This window comes from Periplaneta americana, chromosome 15, assembly GCF_040183065.1.
Source record: "Periplaneta americana isolate PAMFEO1 chromosome 15, P.americana_PAMFEO1_priV1, whole genome shotgun sequence".
NCBI lineage: Eukaryota > Metazoa > Arthropoda > Insecta > Blattodea > Blattidae > Periplaneta > Periplaneta americana.
Genome location: NC_091131.1, coordinates 17732369 through 17756745, shown reverse-complemented (window position 1 = coordinate 17756745; position 24377 = coordinate 17732369). Strand labels below are relative to the sequence as shown.

Sequence of the window (24377 nt, the reverse complement as noted above, 5' to 3'; positions counted from 1 at the left end):
AAAAAAGTACCTTACGTACTGTAAATTCAGTCTTCACTTCTGCCCGACCGGCACAGATATCTCAGACATGCTATCTACTGTCACAGGATCGTAGAAAGGGGGGGGGGATCACGTGATAGTTAATTACTTAACGAGGCCCTTTTATTTAAGTTATTTGAAACAGTTGCATAATATTACGTAGACGTCCAATTAATTCCTGACAGAAATTAATGTTTTCAGAAAAGAACTAAGAAAGCCCAGCCACTAGTCTTTACAGTGGAGCGAGCAGAAGCAGGTAGGGGAAATCGGGATGCGACGTAGGCAAACGGACGACAGTACCTGTGCGAAAATATGATTCAATATTGGAAGTTTTCGTCACTGGAAAACGCGAATATATTTCTGAAACGTACTATACTCACTAACTCAGTACTGCGGCCTTGGTTCTGTGTGGAGGACAGTTGGAACTTCGTTAGTAGAAGTGGTGGGAGTGAAGTACATTCAAAAACTCAGGTACAATAAAAGTTGAAGTAAAAATAAAATGATGTCCCTGTACTGTTGTGATCGTCGGAGTAACTGAATCATTTCCTGACTTAAGATTGCTGAGAGCCACCCGCTTATGTGCCCAACGTATGCCATGTCCCACTTGACTCCAATCATACCAAATAGCAAGCGGTCGATGTTACAGAGCTAAAAGCCATTATCGGAAATTAATTCGGTGGCCTACCCAAGCCTCGAAACGTTATGCCAATGAACTCTGGTTAGTGTACGAATTACAGACGGCTCATTGACAGCGGTTACTAATCTTCAGTCACTGCCTTCAGTCACCACTGCTTTTCAGTTTAATCAAGTTCTGTTATGAAAGAGAGACTATACTTGGTCCGCAATATACAGGCTTCCATACATCGTCAAATTCTCGTCACCACATCATCATCATCATCATCATCATCATCATCATCATCATCATCACTACTACTACTGCAGCTGCTGCTTGCTTCAATCATATACAGAATGGAAGTGAAATAATCCTGGAGATTGAAAGGGACGATATGGTACACTTAAATTAAAGGGAGTTGGTCGTTATCGCATGCAAAATAATGGTAAAAATAGCCTATCTTCAAGCAGTCATAAATATAATATTATTTATCAGAGGTCTTTCATTTTTGTTAGCTATGTGTGTAAACATATTAAGCTTTAAAATGAAAAAGAATGGTTACTCTAGAGTAAATCTTTATCCTTAAATTATTTTTTTAAATTAAACACATTTATTTTATAAATCCACTACATGTCTGTGATTAGGTACACTCTATTCACTTATTATAGCACATATTGAATTGAAAATTTGACCACTTACTACTAATAGATACTAAAACATACCCTACTAAAATTATTCATGTATCTGTCTATATTATGGGCATAGGGCGTATAGCAATCATCATCATCAATAAGTTAAAAAAAAAATTGACGAAGGTTAGTATAAGCCCTGTGCTGATAATATTACAGATATTTTAATAATTTTAGTAGGGTATGTTTTAGTATCTATTAGTAGTAAGTGGGCAAAATTTTAATGCAATGTGTGCTATAATAAGTGAATAGAGTGTACCTAATCACAGATATGTAGTGAATTTATATAAAAAAAATATTTAAATTCAAAAATTAATTTAAGGGTAAGATTTACACTAGATTAACCATTCTTTTTTAATTTTAAAGCTTAATGTTTATACATATACCACTGAAAAAATGAAAGCTGTGATAAATAGTATGACATTTATGACTGCTTGAATATAGGCTATTTTTACCATTACTTTGCACGCGATAACGTCCAATTCCCCTTAATAGAAAATCTATATTGCGTTTTGTGATTAAATCCATGGTTAATTAGGAAATTAAGTTGGCAGTTTCAGCAGTCCGGCAACATCGCCGCTAACACAGTCCTCTTTTTTTTTCTCCAGTACAGATGTAAGAGGTTAACGAACTCAGGTATGTCCCCCTATGTGAACTACCTCGTGGTATTCCCAAGAAACTAGTTCGATTTATTAAAATGTGTCTCAGTGTAACGTACAGCAGAGTTCGTATAGGTCAGTTTCTGTCAGATGCGTTTCCAATTCACTGTGGGCTGAAGCAAGGAGATGCACTATCACCTTTACTTTTTAACTTTGCTCTAGAGTATGCCATTAGGAATGTCCAGGATAACAGAGAGGGTTTGGAATTAAACGGGTTACATCAGCTGCTTGTCTATGCGGATGACGTGAATATGTTAGGAGAAAATCCGCAAACCGTCAGGGAAAACACGGGAATTTTACTGGAAGCAAGAAAAGAGAAAGGTTTGGTAGTAAATCCCGAAAAGACAAAATATATGATTATGGGCCAAGCGCCATTTACTGAATACGTAGAAAACAATGGTTAAAATTAAGTTATTACCATAATTCAACGGAAACCTATAACAAGTAAAATAAAATATACACATTAAATCTAAATGATGTCAATCTTCATTAAACTATGGTTGCATGTAATAAAAAATTAAGAAACATGTTAAAGGAATTGTCATTGCACCAAATGAGTGTCTCTGGACCAAAATGATCGCATTTTAATTATTTGGATGCAATTTAAATTAAGTAACATATTAAACGATTTATCCTTCTATCAAACACGAATGTTCCCTGGATCAAATGTCCTATTTTAATTATGTAATTACTTTATATTTATTTATAACGGGTGCAGCGGAGCGCACGGGTACGGCTAGTAAAATATAAGCGAGTCTGATTTACCATAATTGAAAATGATTATCTTGAAGCTGTTACAGTTCCCCCACAAAAATCTATCAACCATATTGAACCATGCCAGTTTCGGCGATAAATGTCATCCCTTCAAGCAACGCTCTTCTCTTCTTAATCCCTCTTATCTTCCTCACTTCTTTTCTATCTACAGTTTAATGTTTTTTTTTATTATTTTTCATAGGCTATCTCATTTGTGTCCACGTTAAAATCTCTGCTGTTCAGTTCTTCAATGAACTCTTCCTTTCTTTGCAGCTTCCTTTGCATTTCTATTACTAAACTTTGGAGTTCCTATAATCCGCAGGCCTTCGTGAATTTTATACAACTTCAGAAACTCAAATATTTGGTCATTATTTCACTTACTGCTGTTTCCTATTATTTTTACGTTCCCAGTAGAACTGAAAAACGCTCAGCTGTTAATTTAACGCTCTTAAAATAGCTGTTAATTTAAATTCCCGCTCTTTTCTCCTTGAATTCAAGTTATCAAGTGACGTTCACACTTTTCAAGTGTCCTTTCAAGTCAAGTAAAAAGTAGAAAGGGATCCAACTTCATTTGAAACTTGAATTCAATCCGTTAATTGATTTCAAGTCAACTTGAAACATAGTTCGCACTTTTCAAGTGACTTGAATTCAAGTTACTTGAAAAGTGTGAACGAGGCTTTAGTGAATAATTACAGTAGGGTAAACTAGGTAGTTATTGACCAGTAAACGATGATTGACCGCTTGCTTTTTTCAAGTATATTTTGAATAAACCACGATCGGGATTTCACTTTTTGCTGCATATACCTCTAGTAACAACCCTTATTTGTGGTTAGTTGTCGCTGTTCATCCCATTGAGTTAGTGTCTGTTGTCTGAGAGGAATGAAATCGATTGGAAATGCAACTGAACGTAAACAAGTCTAAGTGACTAGAGTAATTGCTAAGAATAATGCACACAATTATTTATTCTGCAAAGAATACATAAATTCTGGTGCTCGTTTTTACATAGTGTGGGAAAAGGTGTAAGGTTTCCGTCCATAGAATATTATTTTGTAAAAATTTTTTATATGACATAAAAATGCCCCGTGGTCAATCACTATAAAGTGAATGTCCGCAAACTACAGTGATTGGTCGTTTATAAATTATTTGTTAGAATAATGACCAATTTGCTCCAATTCTATATATGTTATCGGTTAAATGATGTGGATTTTTACAGGACTGATACTATATTATAATGCCCAAGCCAGGTAAAATGCATTATACAGGGGAAGCTTTACGAAACGCTATAGAACCTGTCCGCAGTGGAATTGGTTTAAATGAAGCTGCCAAGAAGTTTGGTGTCCTAAAAGCAACCTTAGCGTTCAGAAACAAGTATCCCGTTGAAGGAAAAGTGTCCTTTGGTCCTCGCCCAGTGCTGGGTGAAGCCATTTGTAATAACATCAGAGAAATGACACACACTTGCTTCTGATAAGGCACAAAAGAGAAAAATGGAAGAAGAGGCAAGAGAGGGAAGGAAGCGAATAAGAGATGAAAGAAAAGGCAGCGAGAAGAGTTCTTTTTATATTAATTTTTTTTTAACTTGGTTATTTAACGACACTGTATCAACTACAGGGTTATTTAGCGTCGACGGGATTGATGATCGCGAGACGGTATTTGGCGAGATGTGGCCGAGGATTCGTCATAGATTACCTGACATTTGCCTTACGGTTGGACAAACCCTCGGAAAAAACCCAACCAGGTAATCAGCCCAAGCGAGAATTGAACCCGCGCCTGAACGAAACTCCGGATCGGCAGGCAAATGCCTTAGTCGACAGAGCTACGCCGGTGGCAAAGAGTTCTTAATGAGAAAGATCAGAACAAGAGAAATGAAACAGACAAGAAAAAAGTGAAAACTGCGAAAATGTGTTGTTCAATCACTAATAAGTGAGTATTCAATAACTGTGCAGTAGACGGTCAATCACTAATAATTGTGTGGTCAATAACTGTGCAGTAGGAGGTAAATAACTGTAAAAGTGGACTTGTGTTTATTTAATTTACCTTTGCATTAAAATTTTATTTTTTTCTTTTGTTTATTATTTTGATTTGTTTCTGAATCTTCACTCGATTCAATGCCTTTAAAATTCTCTCAATAAGTTATCACTGTTTTCCGCTATTTCATTGTTTTATATTCATTCGCTTAAGTGGTCAATCACTATACAGTTTACCCTATGTATATTTAAAATATCAGAACGGACCAAACGGACCAGTCCTGGAAGTACATGATCTCAGTGACGTATTCTCATAATGCTATTTTTAGAATATTATTATATACTATGAATATTTTTAAGGAAAGAAGTTAAAAAATCAGTACAAAATCGCATATCCTGATAAATTCTTATATTCTCCGTAGTTGAACAGGGACGCTCTATATGATATTTGAATCACATATTGAACCGTGGAAAAAAGATTAAACAGATTTTTTTCTGAACACGTGAGACCTCTCGATAGTTAAACTTCAACGTCCCCGGGTTTAAAAACTGCAGAATGCAAGTGGTGACGTCCATGTTGACGAGCTACGGCTTTCTCTCGTTATTTAAAGACATTTATCTTATGAGAACCAGAGGGAGATGCAAAAAACTGTTAGCCGGGTTGACAGGGAGGGCTTAAGATAGATTCTCCCCACTTAACTCCTCTCGCTTCAGTTGATATAAAGAATGTTCCTTCCGCTGCATTAAAGTATTCCATAGACAGATACGTTCATAACACTTAACAGATTACTTAAAATTACTGAAAAATTAATTAATTAATTATTTATTTGTATGTGTATGTATGTATTTATTAACACTACAATTGGGTATACACCCGGTGGTAGTGATATATAATATACAATAATTACAATTACATGAAATAAAATAAAATAAACGTAAATGAAATAAAATAAAATGAACATAGATGCAATAAACCTAGGACTATAAATAAAAACTATTCTATAATAATGCCTACGATAAGCAAAAGTAAATGTAACTTATAAGTACTTCTTTTCACCCAACTATTACCAATTTAAGTAATTACATATCACCTTAATCAATTACATACCAACTTAATTACATATCATCTTAATTAATTACATATCACCTTAATTTATTTACATATCAACTAAATTACATATCATCTTAATTAATTACATTTCAACTTAATTAATTATATATATCAACTCAATTAATTACATGACACAACTTAAATAATTACACTGCACCTCCAATTAAATTTTCAGTCTAATCTTCTCAACCTTTCCTTAAATGTATTGATTTTAAGAGGACCACCCTGAAAGATCGCAGCAGGTAAGCTGTTCCAGTCTACTATTGTTCGGTTAACAAAGGAAAATTATGCCACGTCCGTTCTTTGTTTTCTACATTTAAACTTCCTGATATGATCAGCCCTTCCTAAGTATGATGGTGTTGCTAACCTAGCATTGATATCGGTCCATGCTTTGTGTCCCATTTGTGCCTTGAACAATGCGGTGAGTCTGGTTTTTCTTCGCCTTGACTTGAGATGTTCCCACCCTAAGTCTTTTACTATCTCCTCACCATGTCCCTTCCCCATTTTGACATATTTTGCTGCCTTGCGTTGGACCTTTTCTATGAAAAAAGAGGACTTGAGCTCAGGTTCGAACTTGGGTTCCCAGACATCTAAGTCATTCATCTTACCACAACGCTACAGAGATATAAATTAATTTTAATTTCTTCAAATATAATAACTTATATGAAGATTGAGTTGCAGAATATGTGTTCGTAATAATGTTATTTTGAGTTCACATTAACTGTAAAGGAATCTTTAATGGAAATAGTTTTGTTTTATAAGAATGTACAGTCTTAGAAAAAAATATGTTGCACAGATATTTTATAAGTTCCGGAAATGAGACAGTTGCTCATGATCAGAAATACAGCGAAACAAAACTAATTTTACTATGATGGTACGGAAGTACTAACTAATTTTATTACCTCAACTAGTCGTTCTCTTGTGAACCAAGCCTCTGGTCCTCCGATCATTAGCACTGACTCCTTTCTGGGACTTATAAAGTAACTGTGCGATAAAACTTTTTTCTAAGACTGTACTTTCTTTAATATTTTGCAATTACACAAAAAACAATGAAATCAATAGATACTGTGAATGTTAAATAAGTTTCACGGTATTAAATTTAGAGTTAAAATGGTTATTGCGTAATAAAGAATGTTAAAACAAAACTAGTCAAGAAGGCTTTGTTGACTCAGTTTCATTTTTATTATTAAAACAGTTGCATTCCACTTCAATTATCCGAATCCCAGTAATCAACGTCACTTGACAGATGATTTTCAATAAATCTTAATATTAAACAATCTCTGATACGTGGCTATCCATAATATCATATAGCAGAAGCTATAACATAACCTAACTAATATACACAAGTGCTAGAAAAGTTTTAATTAACGACGATGACATAAAAAATAAACATGAATAATTTTAAAAGGAATAATTATTGAATGTACAATTTTCAAATTTGAATGTGGTTGGTGGTTCAATTGATGTTATATTGGACGTGTGCGTAATAGAAGTGGAACTCGTTGATTTAGGCCTACATGGTGTATTCAACTTATTCAGGATTTCCGAATGGTGCTCTTCATTTATTTGTAAATCGGATTTCAGAAGATGCATAGGTATGATCAGTGATTTTGATTAATTCTTGTTCTTGAATGTCAATGCGAGTCATATTTGAAACTGCTGTGCATCGACTAGAGTGGTTTGTAATTATATATATATATATATATATATATATATATATATATTTTTTTTTTTTTGACGTCCAGACCAGCGCAGTGTGAAATGTTGGCAAACAAAGAAACAAATGCTTGGGACGCGATAAAATTTATTTATTTATTTATTTATTTATTTATTTATTTATTTATTTACTTACTTACTTACTTACCTACCCACCTACCTACCTACTTACCTATGTATTAATGTATTTATTTATTTATTTACTTATTTATTTATTTATTTAGTTATTTATTTATTTAATTAATTTATTTAATTTATTAATTTATTTTATTTATTTATTTATTTATTTACTTACTTACTTATTTAATTTATTTATTTAATTTATTTATTTTATTTATTTATTTAATTATTTATTTATTTATTTAATTTGTTTGTTTGTTTCTTTGTTTGTTTGTTTCTTTGCTTGCTTGCTTGTTTATTTATTCATTTATTTATTTATTTATTTATTTATTTATTTATTTATTTATTTATTTATTTATTTATTTATTTATTTCATCAATCTTTGTTCACGTCATGGCGGATTAGATGTCCGATAAAATTAAACAAATGCTAGGGACGCGATAAAATTGTGCGATAAGCAGCCATGATTGGTTGAAATACGTCCTTTCGTACCGTTTTATTGGTCAAAAGTAGTATGACGTAGTAAGAGTGTAATAGTCACTGAAGATTAATGTAATAGATTCCCTAACAGCATATTTAAACAACATTTTAGGCTTTGCTTTCCACGTGTGTATGCAGTTCTTAGGAATGTACGCTTTTGTTTCAATTCTGTGTTATGTTATTTCTTCTTCTTTTATTCTTCATTCTTCCATTATAGTCATAGTCTCTTCTTATTTGATTCTCTGCCACTCAGGTTCGGTTGTCACGTCATTTTAGGGTCGGTCCTGTCTCCTTCTACCGGTTGGTATGTTATCCCTCGTGATTTTAACTGCCTTATTTATATCCATCCTATTTATATGTTCAATCATTAATCTTGTCCACATAGCATGTTTTCCTTACCATCTCGTTCTTTCTCTATCCATAGAGTCTTCCTACTATTTTACGAAGTTGTCATTTCTACTGTTTCCAGTAATATTTTCGTTGTTGCTATATCCGATATTATTCCAGCCTCATATATTAGTCCTATAGTGGAGTTTACTGTAGTTTTGTGAATTCTAACCTCATTTTCAAATTTCAAAATTTTTATTTCTCAAGGTAATAGTACGAGGGCTATTCACAAAGTAACTTCCGTTTATTTTTACAAACTTGTGAATGACGTTACAGAATTGGGTTACAATACGTTTGAAAGTATACACACTAATTTATTTTTCCACATAGTTTCCAGTCACATTGAGACACTTGTCGTAGCGTTTGACGAGCTTTGAAATTCCGCAATCGTAGAATTCGGCCGCCTGCGACTGAAGCCAACCTACGACCCTGGTTTTCAACTCTTCGTCATCGTCAAAGCGCTTCGAGCCAAGCAACGTCTTCATGTGCATGAAGAGATGGTAATCGCTAGGCGCCAAATGTGATGCTTTTCTCGATCAGATTGTGACAGGAGATGAGACTTGGGTGCGGTATGTGAATGCAGAAACAAAGCTTCAATCAATGCAGTGGGGCCATACTTACTCGCCGGAAAAACCTACAAAGTGTCGCCAAACACTTTCCACGACGAAACTCATGGCAACTGTCTTCTGGGACAGAAAAGGAATTTTGCTAGTGGAGTTCTTGGAGAGGAATACCACAATTAAGGCTGAGCGTTACTGTAACACTCTAACAAACTTGAAAAGGGCCATTCAAAACAAACATCGCGACATGTTGAACCCTGGGGTGATTTTCCTTCATGACAACGCCCGGCCGCGTACAGCGCGTCGTACTGCGACCAAACTGCAAGAGTTCAATGGAAAGTATTGGATCATCCTCCCTATAGCCCAGATTTGGCGCCTAGCGATTACCATCTCTTCATGCACATGAAGACGTGGCTTGGCTCGAAGCGCTTTGACGATGACGAAGAGTTGAAAACCAGCGTCGTAGGTTGGCTTCAGTCGCAGGCGGCCGAATTCTACGATTGCGGAATTTCAAAGCTCGTCAAACGCTACGACAAGTGTCTCAATGTGACTGGAAACTATGTGGAAAAATAAATTAGAGTATATACTTTCAAACGTATTGTAACCCAATTCTGTAACGTCATTCACAGGTTTGTGAAAAATAAACGGACGTTACTTTATGAATAGCCCTCGTATGATTGGGATCTACTGTCATTTTATTTACTTTAATAAATAATCTAGGAGAAAATCCACAAACGATTAGGGAAAACACGCGAATTTTACTTGATGCAAGTAAAGAGATAGATTTGGAAGTACATCCCGAAAAGACAAAGTATATGATTATGTCTCGTGACGAGAATATTGTACGAAATGGAAATATAAAAATTGGAAATTTATCTTTTGAAGAGGTGGAGAAGTTCAAATATCTGAGAGCAACAGTAACAAATATAAATGATACTCGGGAGGAAATTAATCGCAGAATAAATATGGGAAATGCGTGTTATTATTCGGTTGAGAAACTCTTATCATCCAGTCTGCTGTCAAAAAATCTGAAAGTTAGAATTTATAAAACAGTTATATTACCGGTTGTTCTTTATGGTTGTGAAACTTGGACTCTCACTTTGAGAGAGGAACAGAGATTAAGGGTGTTTGAGAATAAGGTGCTTAGAAAATATTTGGGGCTAAGAGGGATGAAGTTACACGAGAATGTTTGAGAAACTTTTATCATCCAGTCTGGTGTCAAAAAATCTGAAAGTTAGAATTTATGAAACAGTTATATTACCGGTTGTTCTTTATGGTTGTGAAACTTGGACTCTCACTTTGAGAGAGGAACAGAGATTAAGGGTGTTTGAATAAGGTGCTTAGGAAAATATTTGGGGCTAAGAGGGATGAAGTTACAGGAGAATGGAGAAAGTTAGGACACAACACAGAACTGCATGCATTGTATTCTTCACCTGACATAATTAGGAACATTAAATCCAGACGTTTGAGATGGACAGGGCATGTAGCACGTATGGACGAATCCAGAAATGCATATGGAGTGTTAATTGGGAGGCCGGAGGGAAAAAGACCTTTAGGGAGGCCGAGACTTAGATGGGAAGATAATATTAAAATGGATTTGAGGGAGGTGGGATATGATGGTAGAGAATGGATTAATCTTGCTCAGGATAGGGATCAATGGCGGGCTTATGTGAGGGCGGCAATGAACCTCTGGGTTCCTTAAAAGCCAGTAAGTAAGTACATAAGTATTAAATAATCTGTTGTCTTCCATTTCTGGTGAAAATCTTCCAGGTCATTCCGATGTGAATATGATCACTGACTACATTGTTACTTCTTTCTTTAGACATCATCCTGATTGTGCTGTATTTTAATTGTCTCGTAATAATCTCTTTCTATTATCTAATATTATTTGAAATATATTAACATTCTATGTATTTTAGCTTAATTCTGCTACACAGTTTATTTCAGTGTTTAATTAATAGTTCATAGTATGTTATTGTTTAATTCGTAAATAACTTTTGTATACATGTAACTCTCATCTAAATCAAATTGTTGGATTCTTTGTAAGTTAATGCATATGTATATACACTTTTTGCTGGTTGAGTGGAAGAGAAGGCCTTACGGCCTTAACTCTGCCAGCTATAATAAATCATTATTATTATTATTATTATTATTATTATTATTATTATTATTATTATTATTATTAAAATTAGTGACACCTATGATGTTTCGATGTCTCAAGCAGGGTGAATTTTAATCATTAAATATTACACTTGAAGATATCTTAATATTATACTTATGGCATTTATGTCGGCATAATTTTTCTATGCTTGTTAACATAACAATTGTAATTCTCAAATGTTTGTTTTCAAACACAAATAGTTTCTGTTAAAATATTTGAATAACTCTACATTTGTTGATACGTCCTTCTGGTACGATGCTCTCGATATGTAAATTATATTAAAATTTAAATCAGAAACAAAATCAAGTTTTAATTTCTAAGCGATTCAAACGTACTCAAACTTCTAACAATAGATTGCACCGTAAGTAAGTACACCAGTTATATTGCGCAAACATTGAAACAGGATGGCTCGCCAAATACGTTTGGCAAGACTTTTGCAACTGTGAAGAGTAACAATGAAATCCTGATTTTATAGCCTCACACAGAATAACAAGCGATAATTTGCTAAACATGACCTCGTCAATAATATTAATAGACTGTTTATGTTGTTGATTCATTTCGAGTGTCTATTGAATCACAAGCGACGCCGACAGAATATTTATTGCATGTGACCGACAAGGAAAGGTGCCTCTAGTAATGGGTTTAGTTGGGCATAAGTTACTCCAAAATCATTCTAAGACCATCTCTCAAGAACTTACGACCTTTTTTTTTTAATATTTCTATATCTATAAGTAGGGCGACCAGACGTCCTCTTTTGTGCATGTCCTCCTTCTTAAGGGGAGAGGATGGTATTTTTTGGTGAAAAATGAGTAAATTAAAATAAAAAAATCTTTAAAATACCCTGTGATATGTGTGGAATGCATAGCATAACATTTTGTGCGTGTTTGTGCCCTTATCGGATGTTAAGTCGCCATTTTTAAACTTACTGCGTTATGGATTTTTAAATTACTCGCCCACTTGTATTGTTGTTTCCGGTAAATTAAATTTTCAAAATTTTTTTTTTCTTTAAAATATCCTTTGATATGTGTGGAATGCATTGCATAACATTTTGTGGATCTTTGTGCCTTTATCGGATGTTAAGTCGCCATTTTTAAACTTCCTGCGTTATGAATTTTTAAATCACTCGCCCACTTTTATTGTTGTTTCCGGTAAATTAAATTTTCAAAAATTTTTTTTCTTTAAAATACCCTTTGATATGTGTGGAAAGCATAGCATAACATTTTGTGGGTGTTTGTGCCCTTATCGGATGTTAAGTCGCCATTTTTAAACTTCCTGCGTTATGGATTTTTAAATTACTCGCCCACTTCTATTGTTGTTTCCGGTAAATTAAATTTTCAAAAATTTTTTTTTCTTTAAAATATCCTTTGATATGTGTGGAATGCATTGCATAACATTTTGTGGATCTTTGTGCCCTTATCGGATGTTAAGTCGCCATTTTTAAACTTCCTGCGTTATGAATTTTTAAATCACTCGCCCACTTTTATTGTTGTTTCCGGTAAATTAAATTTTCAAAAATTTTTTTTCTTCAAAATACCCTTTGATATGTGTGGAAAGCATAGCATAACATTTTGTGGGTGTTTGTGCCCTTATCGGATGTTAAGTCGCCATTTTTAAACTTACTGCGTTATGGATTTTTAAATTACTCGCCCACTTGTATTGTTGTTTCCGGTAAATTAAATTTTCAAAAATTTTTTTTCTTTAAAATATCCTTTGATATGTGTGGAATGCATTGCATAACATTTTGTGGATCTTTGTGCCCTTATCGGATGTTAAGTCGCCATTTTTAAACTTCCTGCGTTATGAATTTTTAAATCACTCGCCCACTTTTATTGTTGTTTCCGGTAAATTAAATTTTCAAAATTTTTTTTTCTTTAAAATACCCTTTGATATGTGTGGAATGCATTGCATAACATTTTGTGGATCTTTGTGCCCTTATCGGATATTAAGTCGCCATTTTTAAACTTCCTGCGTTATGAATTTTTAAATCACTCGCCCACTTTTATTGTTGTTTCCGGTAAATTAAATTTTCAAAAATTTTTTTTCTTTAAAATATCCTTTGATATGTGTGGAATGCATTGCATAACATTTTGTGGATCTTTGTGCCCTTATCGGATGTTAAGTCGCCATTTTTAAACTTCCTGCGTTATGAATTTTTAAATCACTCGCCCACTTTTATTGTTGTTTCCGGTAAATTAAATTTTCAAATTTTTTTTTTCTTTAAAATACCCTTTGATATGTGTGGAAAGCATTGCATAACATTTTGTGGATCTTTGTGCCCTTATCGGATGTTAAGTCGCCATTTTTAAACTTCCTGCGTTATGGATTTTTAAATTATTCGCCCACTTGTATTGTTGTTTCCGGTAAATTAAATTAAAAAAAAAAAAAAGTTTTCTTTAAAATATCCTTTGATATGTGTGGAATGCATTGCATAATATTTTGTGGATATTTGTGCCCTTATCGGATGTTAAGTCGCCATTTTTAAACTTCCTGCGTTATGGATTTTTAAATCACTCGCCCACTTTTATTGTTGTTTCCGGTAAATTAAATTTTCAAATTTTTTTTTTCTTTAAAATACACTTTGATATGTGTGGAATGCATTGCATAACATTTTGTGGATCTTTGTGCCCTTATCGGATGTTAAGTCGCCATTTTTAAACTTCCTGCGTTATGGATTTTAAAATCACTCGCCCACTTTTATTGTTGTTTCCGGTAAATTAAATTGTCATTTTTTTTTCTTTAAAATATCCTTTGATATATGTGGAATGCATTGCATAATATTTTGTGGGTATTTGTGCCCTTATCGGATCTTGAGACGACATTTTTAAACTTCCTGCGCTATGGATTTTTAAATCACACGCTCGCTTTTATCGGTTTCCAGTAACTTCATGTTTTTGCTACATTGCCCGACAAAAATGGATATAATTTCTGAACTATTAAAGATACACGCATGAAATTTAGAACACACATTCTTTAGACTATTAGGAAACCTTTCTCTGTAATAGAATTTTGTTAATTGATTTCATTTTAAAAATACGTCCGTTTGTTTGCAAGAAAGGAAATCAGAAAATTGTTATTAAATGTTAATTGTTTATTTTACAAACGTAGGGACCAATATCAAAATTCTGTTACAGACAGTTTGTAGAACATGCCTTTGCAAATACATTGCAAAAAACTGTTTGAATCTATCTTTAAAAACGGTTTAGATATATCGGCTTTAGTACAATCCTGCGTTGGGTGTACTTTCTTCGAATTTGGGCCCCCAAATAATTTTTTTTTTCAAAATATTTTTTATTTGGTTGAGTTGCCACAGTTATGAGCTCTCTACATACAAAAAATTAATATTTTACACCAAATAAGAAAAAAGTTTAAAAAATACCATCCTCTCCCCTTAAGTCTTTATCCGGGGTCCGGGCGGATTTTTAAAAAATCAAGAAATGTCCTCCTTTTCGTAACTTGTATGTCTGATATTTTGAAATTAGGCTATCTGATTTCACACCTGTCTCAAGTAATTTGCCTGTAGGTGGCAGCAGCAACGACGGAATATACTCTTTGCCAACGATAATAACTCTCTTTGCTCCTATTTCTTATTGTCGTTGCTTTCATACATGTAGCTAAAGTCCAGTCGCTCTTATTTCCGGCAGTCAATCACATTGCAGGTCGGCTACATTTAAACGTGTGCGTCTTGTGATTCGCTGATGATGACGTTATGCATTTCCTAAGGCTCGATAAATACTTAGTATAATCGCCCGCCATTTTCGCTCTTTCGTTGGCGTTCGCAGAAAGCACACGAGTACGTTATTTCCCGCTCAATTATTTCCTGAATTACAGTGCGTTTGATTCATTATCATAGGAGCTACGACATGATAATGTTTAACGGTGTGGCAAATAGGTTCCTCGTCTGGTAGCTCGGCAACGAAAGAACAAAAATGGCGAACGATACTACCTACCTAGACTTTATAGAGCCTTCACTTCCTAAGACGTAAGCAAAGAGGAGGAGTCACGCCGGGAATAATAGCGTCGCGACTATAACTGTAAAATCATTTTATATTGTAAAGTTTTGTCATAAGTAGACCTATGCTGTAATAAAATATTATATTGACATAATTCTAAGTACAATATAGGCCTAAGCCTAAGTCTAAATAGATATTATCTGTCCTCTAATAAATAAACCTTATGTATTTGATAATTCAGTAATGGAAGGAAGATGTTAATTTTTCCAAAAGAACACGATAACGAAAGTATTATACATTTTGTTGTCTGCTAGGGAAGGGATCTGGTGATGAGGCGATAGTAGCGACCCTAATGGCTAGCAACTAGCAAGTTTAACTGTCAATGGATGCATATTCCCTATGTATTGAGCTTCGTGACTGTATAATAGTAAATTGTGATTATACTCAATACTAGTGGCTTGTGCAGCAAATACTGCTGCAAACTAAGTTCGTTAGACGTTCAAATAAAAATTTTTCAGATTTATTTTCAATGAAGAATACTTGTCTTTTTGATAGTTATTTTCTTCCATAATAATGAAACATACTCCCTCTGAATGGATTTTTTTAGGCCAAATACTTTTTCTTGAACCTATCCAACTTCAGTTTTTGAGTTTCAACGCGAAAACGCAAGTATCAATGTCAGGACGATAGCAGTAGCTATTTCAGGTCATTGTGGATTGTAGGCAAAAGTTAAAAAAAAAATGTCAGGTTTGCTAAGCTTTCGAACAATAGCATTTTCGTATAGCTGCTGCATGTAGAATTTGAAATGTAGAGCGTAAAATAATTTTATCCTACTAAGAGATCCTGCTGAAATTATCTGGAGACTACAAAATTTTCTAGGCCTCTTATTTTATCAGTAAGTAATACCTTTTGATCTTTCCTTAGGAACTGTAATTTTTGCGCTCTCTCGAGCCAATACTGAAGACAATGACACATATCATTATCTACACTACACCGCCATTAAGTATATGAAAATGACCCAAGCCCACTGGGTTAATAAGTATAAACATATTTGATTTTTAATAACAATATTATTATCTTACTTAAGTTTTGTAGTTATATATAGCAGCCACTCAGTATTAGAAATGAAGATCTAAATTAAGATATTCTCTACATTTACTTACATAACCACAAAACGTTTCACTTTCATGTCATCAATATAGCATCAATATTATGTACAATTAATGAAAACATAGATGCATCATGATATTAACTATAATAATATTTACTTTCTAATGGTAATAATGTCATCAAACTACCTCAAGTTTCGTAGATTTGAATATCCAATACACAGCTGTACTCAGAAAATTATACACTGCAGGATCAGTTTTTAATAACAAATTGAATTGAGCTCTAAATATGTCGGCAATCCTGCAGGTCATGGCCTTCGTGTAATAGCCTATTGTTTATTGTAGTGTGTGTTTTGTTCTGAAATTCAATCAAGTCGGCCGTGATTGAATAAAACAATTCTCAAAACTGACAACAGATGGATTTTGGAAAATAGGAAAATTATGTAGGAAAATTGACATTTCACTGAACACTACTACTTTTCCGAAAACTTTGGATGCCAGGCATGAAAATGAGGGGTCACTCATTAAAATCCGTTCAGCCGTTTTCCCGTAATTTCTATTACCAGTTCAAATTATATATATAGATTCTTATAAAAAGTTTGTGTCTTTTGTTTCAATTTGCAATCGCTTAGTAACGCCAGTTATTTCTGCATTTTTCTGTACGGATATTGTTTACTCTCAATTTTGCTGTCTCTGTGACTATTGAAAAAAGATTGAACACAAGTTACCAATCATTTCTGCAGTTTGTTATGTTATGTTATGTTATGTTATGTTATGTTATGTTATGTTATGTTATGTTATGTTATGTTATGTTATGTTATGTTATGTTATGTTATGTTATGTTATGTTATGTTATGTTATGTACAGAGGCTATATTTTGATGCTAAGAAGTTTTGGGGTAACTAATAAAGGACACAATGAATTTCGTATGAATTGTTTGCACACAGTGTTGCTCGCTACAGCTAATGTAGACAGTGAGAAGGGCTTTTCTGCGTAAACGGAAATTAAAATACCGTACTGACTCATAGAAAATCTCGTGCGGACAATGTAAACAAATGCTTAATTTATATTTCCCTGATCTGATATGCTCAGAAAAAAGTATTATATTCAAAATCACATAATACATTTCATTGACAATTTATTTCAGGAAATATCTACTGAATTTACTACAACTTATTTCTCGAAATACTCACCGAAAAAGTGGCAGGTTGAACACCGAAATCAACAATTTTTTCACCAAAAAATACGTTCCCAACTTATAGCTGAATCTATCAGTATATTAGTTACATAATAAGCATTAAATAACACAATGACTCCATATTATTCTTATTTGTATTATTATTATATTATTATTATTATTATTATTATTATTATTATTATTATTATTATTATTATTATTATTATTATAGTCAGTGTACACCGGTGTTCAAAGATAACCTGACCCCTACTAATCGATAGTGATCTATAATTTGTTCGTGTAAGTGTGGCTTATTTAGAATAGAATAGATCACTAACATAAGTCAGTGTAGCCAGAAGTACATAAATACACACACATTATAAAATTCAAAATTTCATCCCCCTATAATGATTGTAAAAAAGCACTAGATTTAGTGGGAAACCGCTGATACTGTCAATTATGAGAATAATTTTATTTATATTGTGACAGCGACGTGAGATTCGAACTCACGACCAGCGTCCCGCGAGAGAGCATATCGCGCGGGCTTCACGGGGAAAGGGGAAAGGAGCCTACACGCGAGGGGAGGCTGCGCGCGCAGCTGCTACTTAACGCAGTGAATGTGGAACGACCTTCCCGACTATTCCAGAAGTCCGTCGAAGTGGAGATATCGAGATAATTCTCTACACACCTGTAGAAATTTCTCGCAACTATGATTTTGCTATAAAAGAGCAAGCGCCAGCGAACTAGAGCAGAGTTTTCAGTTATTCAGTCAGTGAGAAAGCCAGAGCAAGGAAGCCAGTCTTGTGTACCGGAGTTCGACTCGAGTGTGCGTCCGCAACTGCGTCAGCAGCCGAAGGTCTGAGTTAGAGTGCAGTGGACCGCAGTTGGAGGGACCTGAGTTCGAGTGCAGTGGACCGCAGTTGGAGGGACCCGAGTTCGAGTACAGTGAACTGTCTCTGAAGGTCTGTGGTTCGAGATACTGTGAACTCGAGTGACTGAGATAGAAGAACTGTGAACTGAGAACTGATAGTTCTGATTTGTAAATAGTGCTTTGTAAATATTAGTTAAGATTAACAGTTCATTGTTGTGCGTAATAGTCCAAGTAAATTGTCATTGTCGTCGGTGGAGCGCTATAACGAATACTGTGTTGAGTGAAGATCCAATTGTTGACGAGAGCGTTTAAGGTGAATTGTAGAAAGGAATTATTGTTGTGACAAATAAATTACATTGTGTTACTAATTAAATTCACAATATTTAATCTACGTCGCCATTTCCCCCAACACTTTTTATCCGTCTCAATAACAATGCCATCTTTTGAGAACTATCGGAACTATTTCGAAGCTTGTCACTTTGTTATATCTTTGATTCTGAATTTATACCATGGCTAGAAAGTTCGCTTACACGATCAGAAATTCTAGGTCAGATATCTTTGAACGCTAATGTACAATGCATCAACATCATCTGACAAACCAGATGCAATTCAAGTGTATGTTATTATTATTATTATTATTATTATTATTATTATTATTATTATTATTATTATTTATTTTAATATTATATCTGAACTGCGACCGAGCACGAGCGCTGCTCATTCGGTCTCAAATTTTGTTAATACTACTGTATCTTCTTTTTATATTGCTTGTATTATTTTATTTCTATTTTCTCGTGTTTGTTTTGTAATTATATTCTTTATTCTGTATATTTAAATTTAAGTAAATAAATAAATAAATTATTATTATGGTAAATATTTCACAATTTTGTAAATTCTGGATTTATGAAATAAATGGATCACATTTGTTGCTATACAAAATGGCAGTCTTATGCACCGGGAGATGGAGAAAAGAGATAAGAATAAAATTTCTATTGTGGCAAAGACTGTGATTTCCCATGCTTTTCGTAGGAACAGAAATATCAATAGCTTTTTGTTTATAAAAGATTCACAAATTATACTACTTTTAAAGATCTTGAATAAAGCACAGCTTTAATATATTGGCATCTAGAGTATTTTCATTCCATTTCTTTTATGTATTCCATAGATTTTAAATCAACATTGTAGCTTTAATATGTGAAACAATTTAAGAGTTAGACTGAAATATGCAATACATAGCAATCAGATTAATTCAATTTATAAGCATATACTCGCATAATTATTCATCATCTGAGTATAGTTTATGAATATGGAGATATTAATTCTGTTCTAAGCCTTTTCTCTTGGCCCTTCAGAAATTTAAGATAATTAGGAAGCGCATTGAAAACCGTGGTCCATAAATTGTTAACTCCTTTTTGTAACGGCTAATATTAACAGAGGGTAGATGGAGATTGGTTTGTGTCTTGTATTAAAATTATAGTTGGTTTGATTAGTAGTAAATGTATATTGATTTTTAATATAAAGCAACATGAAGAAAAACTGTACTCACAAGTCAAGGTTAATATTTCTAATTTTGGAAGATATTTTTGTGCGAGATCGTGCGTATTTGCTTGGTTTCCGCACAAAACCAATCCGCGGAAAGTCTAAAATTCCACATTCAGTATTCCCAACCTAACACACATAACAATTTCCCTCCTCTTACCGCTTAAGTGACATATTGATTTTACTGCTTTAGGATTTTAACATATTATTTTTAGAGACGTTCAATATAGTAATAATTATAAATTGGAAACTTACCACTGCAATTTCACCTAAATTGCACTGTTAATTATTGTTTTCAAATATTTGCAAAAATTAAGTAAACTCTACAACTCCACTAAAGTTACTGCATTCGTGATGCAAGTAACATTAAGGAAGCCGTGAAAGAATCAACAAACTTGCCGATGTTATTACTGCAATATGTTATATAAATAATATTGTTAAAATATTAAAATGAAAAATAAATCATTACATAACCTTACCGTTTGTTTCACGTTCGCATTTATAGACTGGGGGGAAAAAAAAAGACAGACGTATATCACGGCCTGCTGGAGTATAGTAAACACAGAAAACATTTTAAAGCAACAGTGTTGAAGATAGATATTTTTGTTTTCCAAATTTGCCGTCATTGAACAGAAACCAAGATGGAGATTTCATTGCAACTAATTAGAAATTCCTCTTTCAGGTATGTAATAAACGATCTTCGCACAAAATAATGTAAGATACATGAGCTGTATGTTTTCTTTCAATTCTCGGAAATTAAAAAAGCTCAACTACGTTTCGCTTTTTCAAACTTTTCCTCGAACATGAAAACTTCAACATACCGCTCTTGTAACGCATATTACTATTACAGGATGTTCTTTTATGCAAACCTGTCATTACCCTTACATCTTTATTCTGGAACTAAAATATGTCTTGCTTCAGGTTAGTTGCCCCAGAATATTAATCCATATTTCATTATAGAGTGAAAGTATGCGAAGTAGGCCTATATCTTTTTATGTGTATATTTATATCGCCAACAAGAGATAAATATCTTAATGCATAAGAAGCAGAGCTCAATATTTAGGAGTAATAGATTCTGTGTGTGTTTTCCAGTTGGAGCGATTATCAAAAATCTTTGTGCTTATAGATTCTTTGAGATCAGTTTCATTTAACGTAATATACTAGCAGGAAAACTGAGCATTAATATGTGTACTAAATTTGATTACATTGGTTTTATCGACGTTAAATGCTAGTTTATTTGCATTAAATCATTCATTTATTAGATTCAGCATGTATTGAAAGTGTTTATAAAGCGGCAGTATTATTTATTTGAAATAATCACACTTTTATCATCTGCAAAAAAAGATTACCTGGGCTAAATTACTAATTAAAACTTCTTTTATGTGTTAACATTAGAAAATGTCTAGTTTCGAATTTGTATTCTTGTTGTCCGAAGCCTAGTGAAGAAGTTATAAAGTTAATCCAGTGATTATATAAATGTTGAAAGTATATGTCCAACAATGAAGATGGGATAAATCCTAAATAGACCTATAAACTAGAAACAGTAATGAACCAAAAAAAGATTCTTGGGAAACTTCATGTTTAAACTGTGACAATTGAAATAATTACAATTTTTTTGTATCGTAACTATCCTTAGGAGTAATTGCGTAGAAATCTGTGTAAACATAACGATATAAATTTGTATTTAATAATTTCTAATTTAGCTGAGTCATTTGTAACAGAATTTCACATGCATATTCGAGTTTCAATATCATTAATGTAAAATATAAAAAGTGAAAGAGGCTTAGAGAAAGACTGTATTAGAACCCAAGATTCTAATTTCATGCTTTAATATAAAACATAATTGTAAAACTAAAGTTTACTGTCAAAGAATACTCCAAATACTTAACACAATCTATTCTGTCAATTATTAATTGTGATAAAATTTATTTTTACCTACTATCATTATATTATTATTATTATTATTATTATTATTATTATTATTATTATTATTAATATTATTATTACAGTATTATTATTATTATTATTATTATTATTATTATTATTATTATTATTATTATTATTATTATTATTATTATTATTATTATTATTACTTCCACTGCCTCGGCTAAATTGGAGAATATTCAAAGAAAATTTATTTCCTTGGGTCGTTATAGATTTTTACCTAATTCTGATGATTATAAATATGAGGTTAATTGCAAATATTTTAATTGCTGTAGTTTACTTGCCAAACGTCAAGATATTGATTATTTATTTTTTTGTAAAATCATTAAGAGTGATATTGATTGTGAATCCTTCCTAAACAATATCAGTCTTCGTATTTCTGCTAAGAGTTTAATATTTCATAAATTTTTTTGCAATAGACATTTTAAATGTCTCTCTCCGGTCTTCAGATGTATAAAATATGCTAATTTGCATGGAATGAACTTGGATCCATTTAATATGTAGTATATACTTTTGGAGTTTTATGTTAGTTATTAATTTATGTCTTTTGTTTAGATATGTATTATAATATTATTCTCGTTACCTTTTATATAATTCGTATTATATTCAGCTATACTAATAATAAATCTGTAGCGAAATTTTTCTGGTAATTTTCGATTTTCCAAAAATAATTGGTCCTAACATGTATAATTAACCACCCTGAAACCGAAAATCGCTTTTTTGAAATTTCTGTTTATATATCTGTCTGTCTATATATTTGTTACCTTTTCACGCGATAATGGCTGAACCGATTTCGATGAAAATTGGAATATAAATTAAGTTCGTTGTAACTTAGATTTTAGGCTATATGGCATTCAAAATAAATTATTTAAAAGGGGGTTTATAAGGGGGCCTGAATTATATAAATCGAAATATCTCCCTTATTATTGATTTTTGTGAAAAATGTTACATAACAAAAGTTTCTTTAAAAATAATTTGCGATACGTTTTATTCCTTACAAAAGTTTGATAGGACTGATATTTAATAAGATAAATGAGTTTTAAAATTAAAATAATTGCCATCTAAGGCCGTGTAATGAATTAAAAAACAAATGACTTCGTCTATAAGGGGCCTTGGACAGCAACAATCGAAAGCTATGAAAGACAGCCTACAGATAATGTTTCTGTGTTTGTATGAAGTAATATTGGAAGCTAAATTAACCGATTTGCATAATTAATTATTATTTTACCATTATAAAGTGTAGTTTCTCTAGATGGACATAATGCTATAATGTTATTACAGTAACTTCTGATATGATATGATATAATATAATATAATATAATATGTAATATCATATAATATAATTTAAGTTATTTGAAGGGTTCAGAACCATAGTGGGCCAAGCGCCACGTAGAAAACAATGGTTAAAATTAAGTTATGACCATAATTCAATGGAAGCCTATAACAAGTAAAATAAAATATACACATTAAAGCTAAATGATGTCAATCTTCATTAAGCTATGGTTGCATGTAATAAAAATTAAGAAACATGTTAAAGGAATTGTCATTGCACCAATGAGTGGTCTCTGGACCAAAATGATCGCATTTTAATTATTTAAATACAATTTAAATTAACTAACATATTAAACGATTTATCCTTATATCAAACACGAATGTTCCCTGGATCAAATGTCCTATTTTAATTATGTAATTACTTTATATTTATTTCTAACTAGTGCAGCGGAGCGCACGGGTACGGCTAGTTTATAATATGATTCCATCCTTTCATTTTCAATTACAGTTAGTTTTAATTGTCATTATTTTAATAATTATTTATATGTACTTTTATTGTAATTTCTATCATTATTGTTCTTGTTATGAAATTATGTGCTGAAGTGTTATTGGCTCTTGGCTGTTATACAGCATATTAAATTATTATTATTATTATTATTATTATTATTATTATTATTATTATTATTATTATTATTATTTAGGCAATTTCTCAACAATCAAAGTATAATAAAGTCTCTTGGTTCAGGCACAAATTTCTGGTTTTGTCCAGATAACAAAGCAATATGATAACAATGATGATGACGACGATGACAAGGTGTGTCGTGGCCTACCTGTACGAAATGCTGGACACTCTCCAGTAACATGCCATACATGACGGATGCTTGTGGAGATGTTCAGTCAACTAGTCGAGACGTTCAGCTGGCTGAAGGGCCTGGGTTCTAGAGAGCCACGGGTACCGGCGGCTCGCAGGGGGGCTCACACATCCGCACTCCCGACATCATCGTCCGCGAGTGTTCATTGTCGGCAGCTCTCCTCACGCACCGCGAGTGTTGTACATGCGTGCTGACCATCTTCCGCGTCATGCGTATACCAGCGCACCCCGGTGACGATTGCAGAGACCCACAGCCGGACTCTCGAGGGCAAAATTGCGCCTCTAAATCGAAGAATACTTTCCTTAATCACACAAAACATGACCTTGCTTATGGAAATGCTATAACTTTTTCGAGGAATATTAAATTTGTTCTTTTAAATTCAATTATTGCCTAAGGGTCATTCCATTGTTAC

General features: G+C 33.0%; 1 protein-coding gene across 1 annotated transcript in view; it reads right to left on the bottom strand.

Moving 5' to 3' along the window:
- Positions 1 to 24132, bottom strand: part of LOC138714688 (soluble guanylate cyclase 89Db-like) — a 111109-nt gene extending 86977 nt beyond the window's left edge. The window contains exon 1 of the mRNA XM_069846751.1: positions 23924 to 24132. Coding sequence (XP_069702852.1) covers positions 23924 to 23965 — 42 coding nt within the window. The 5' untranslated portion in view covers positions 23966 to 24132. The remainder of the gene's footprint in view (positions 1 to 23923) is intronic.
- Between the last annotated feature and the right edge of the window lie 245 nt (positions 24133 to 24377).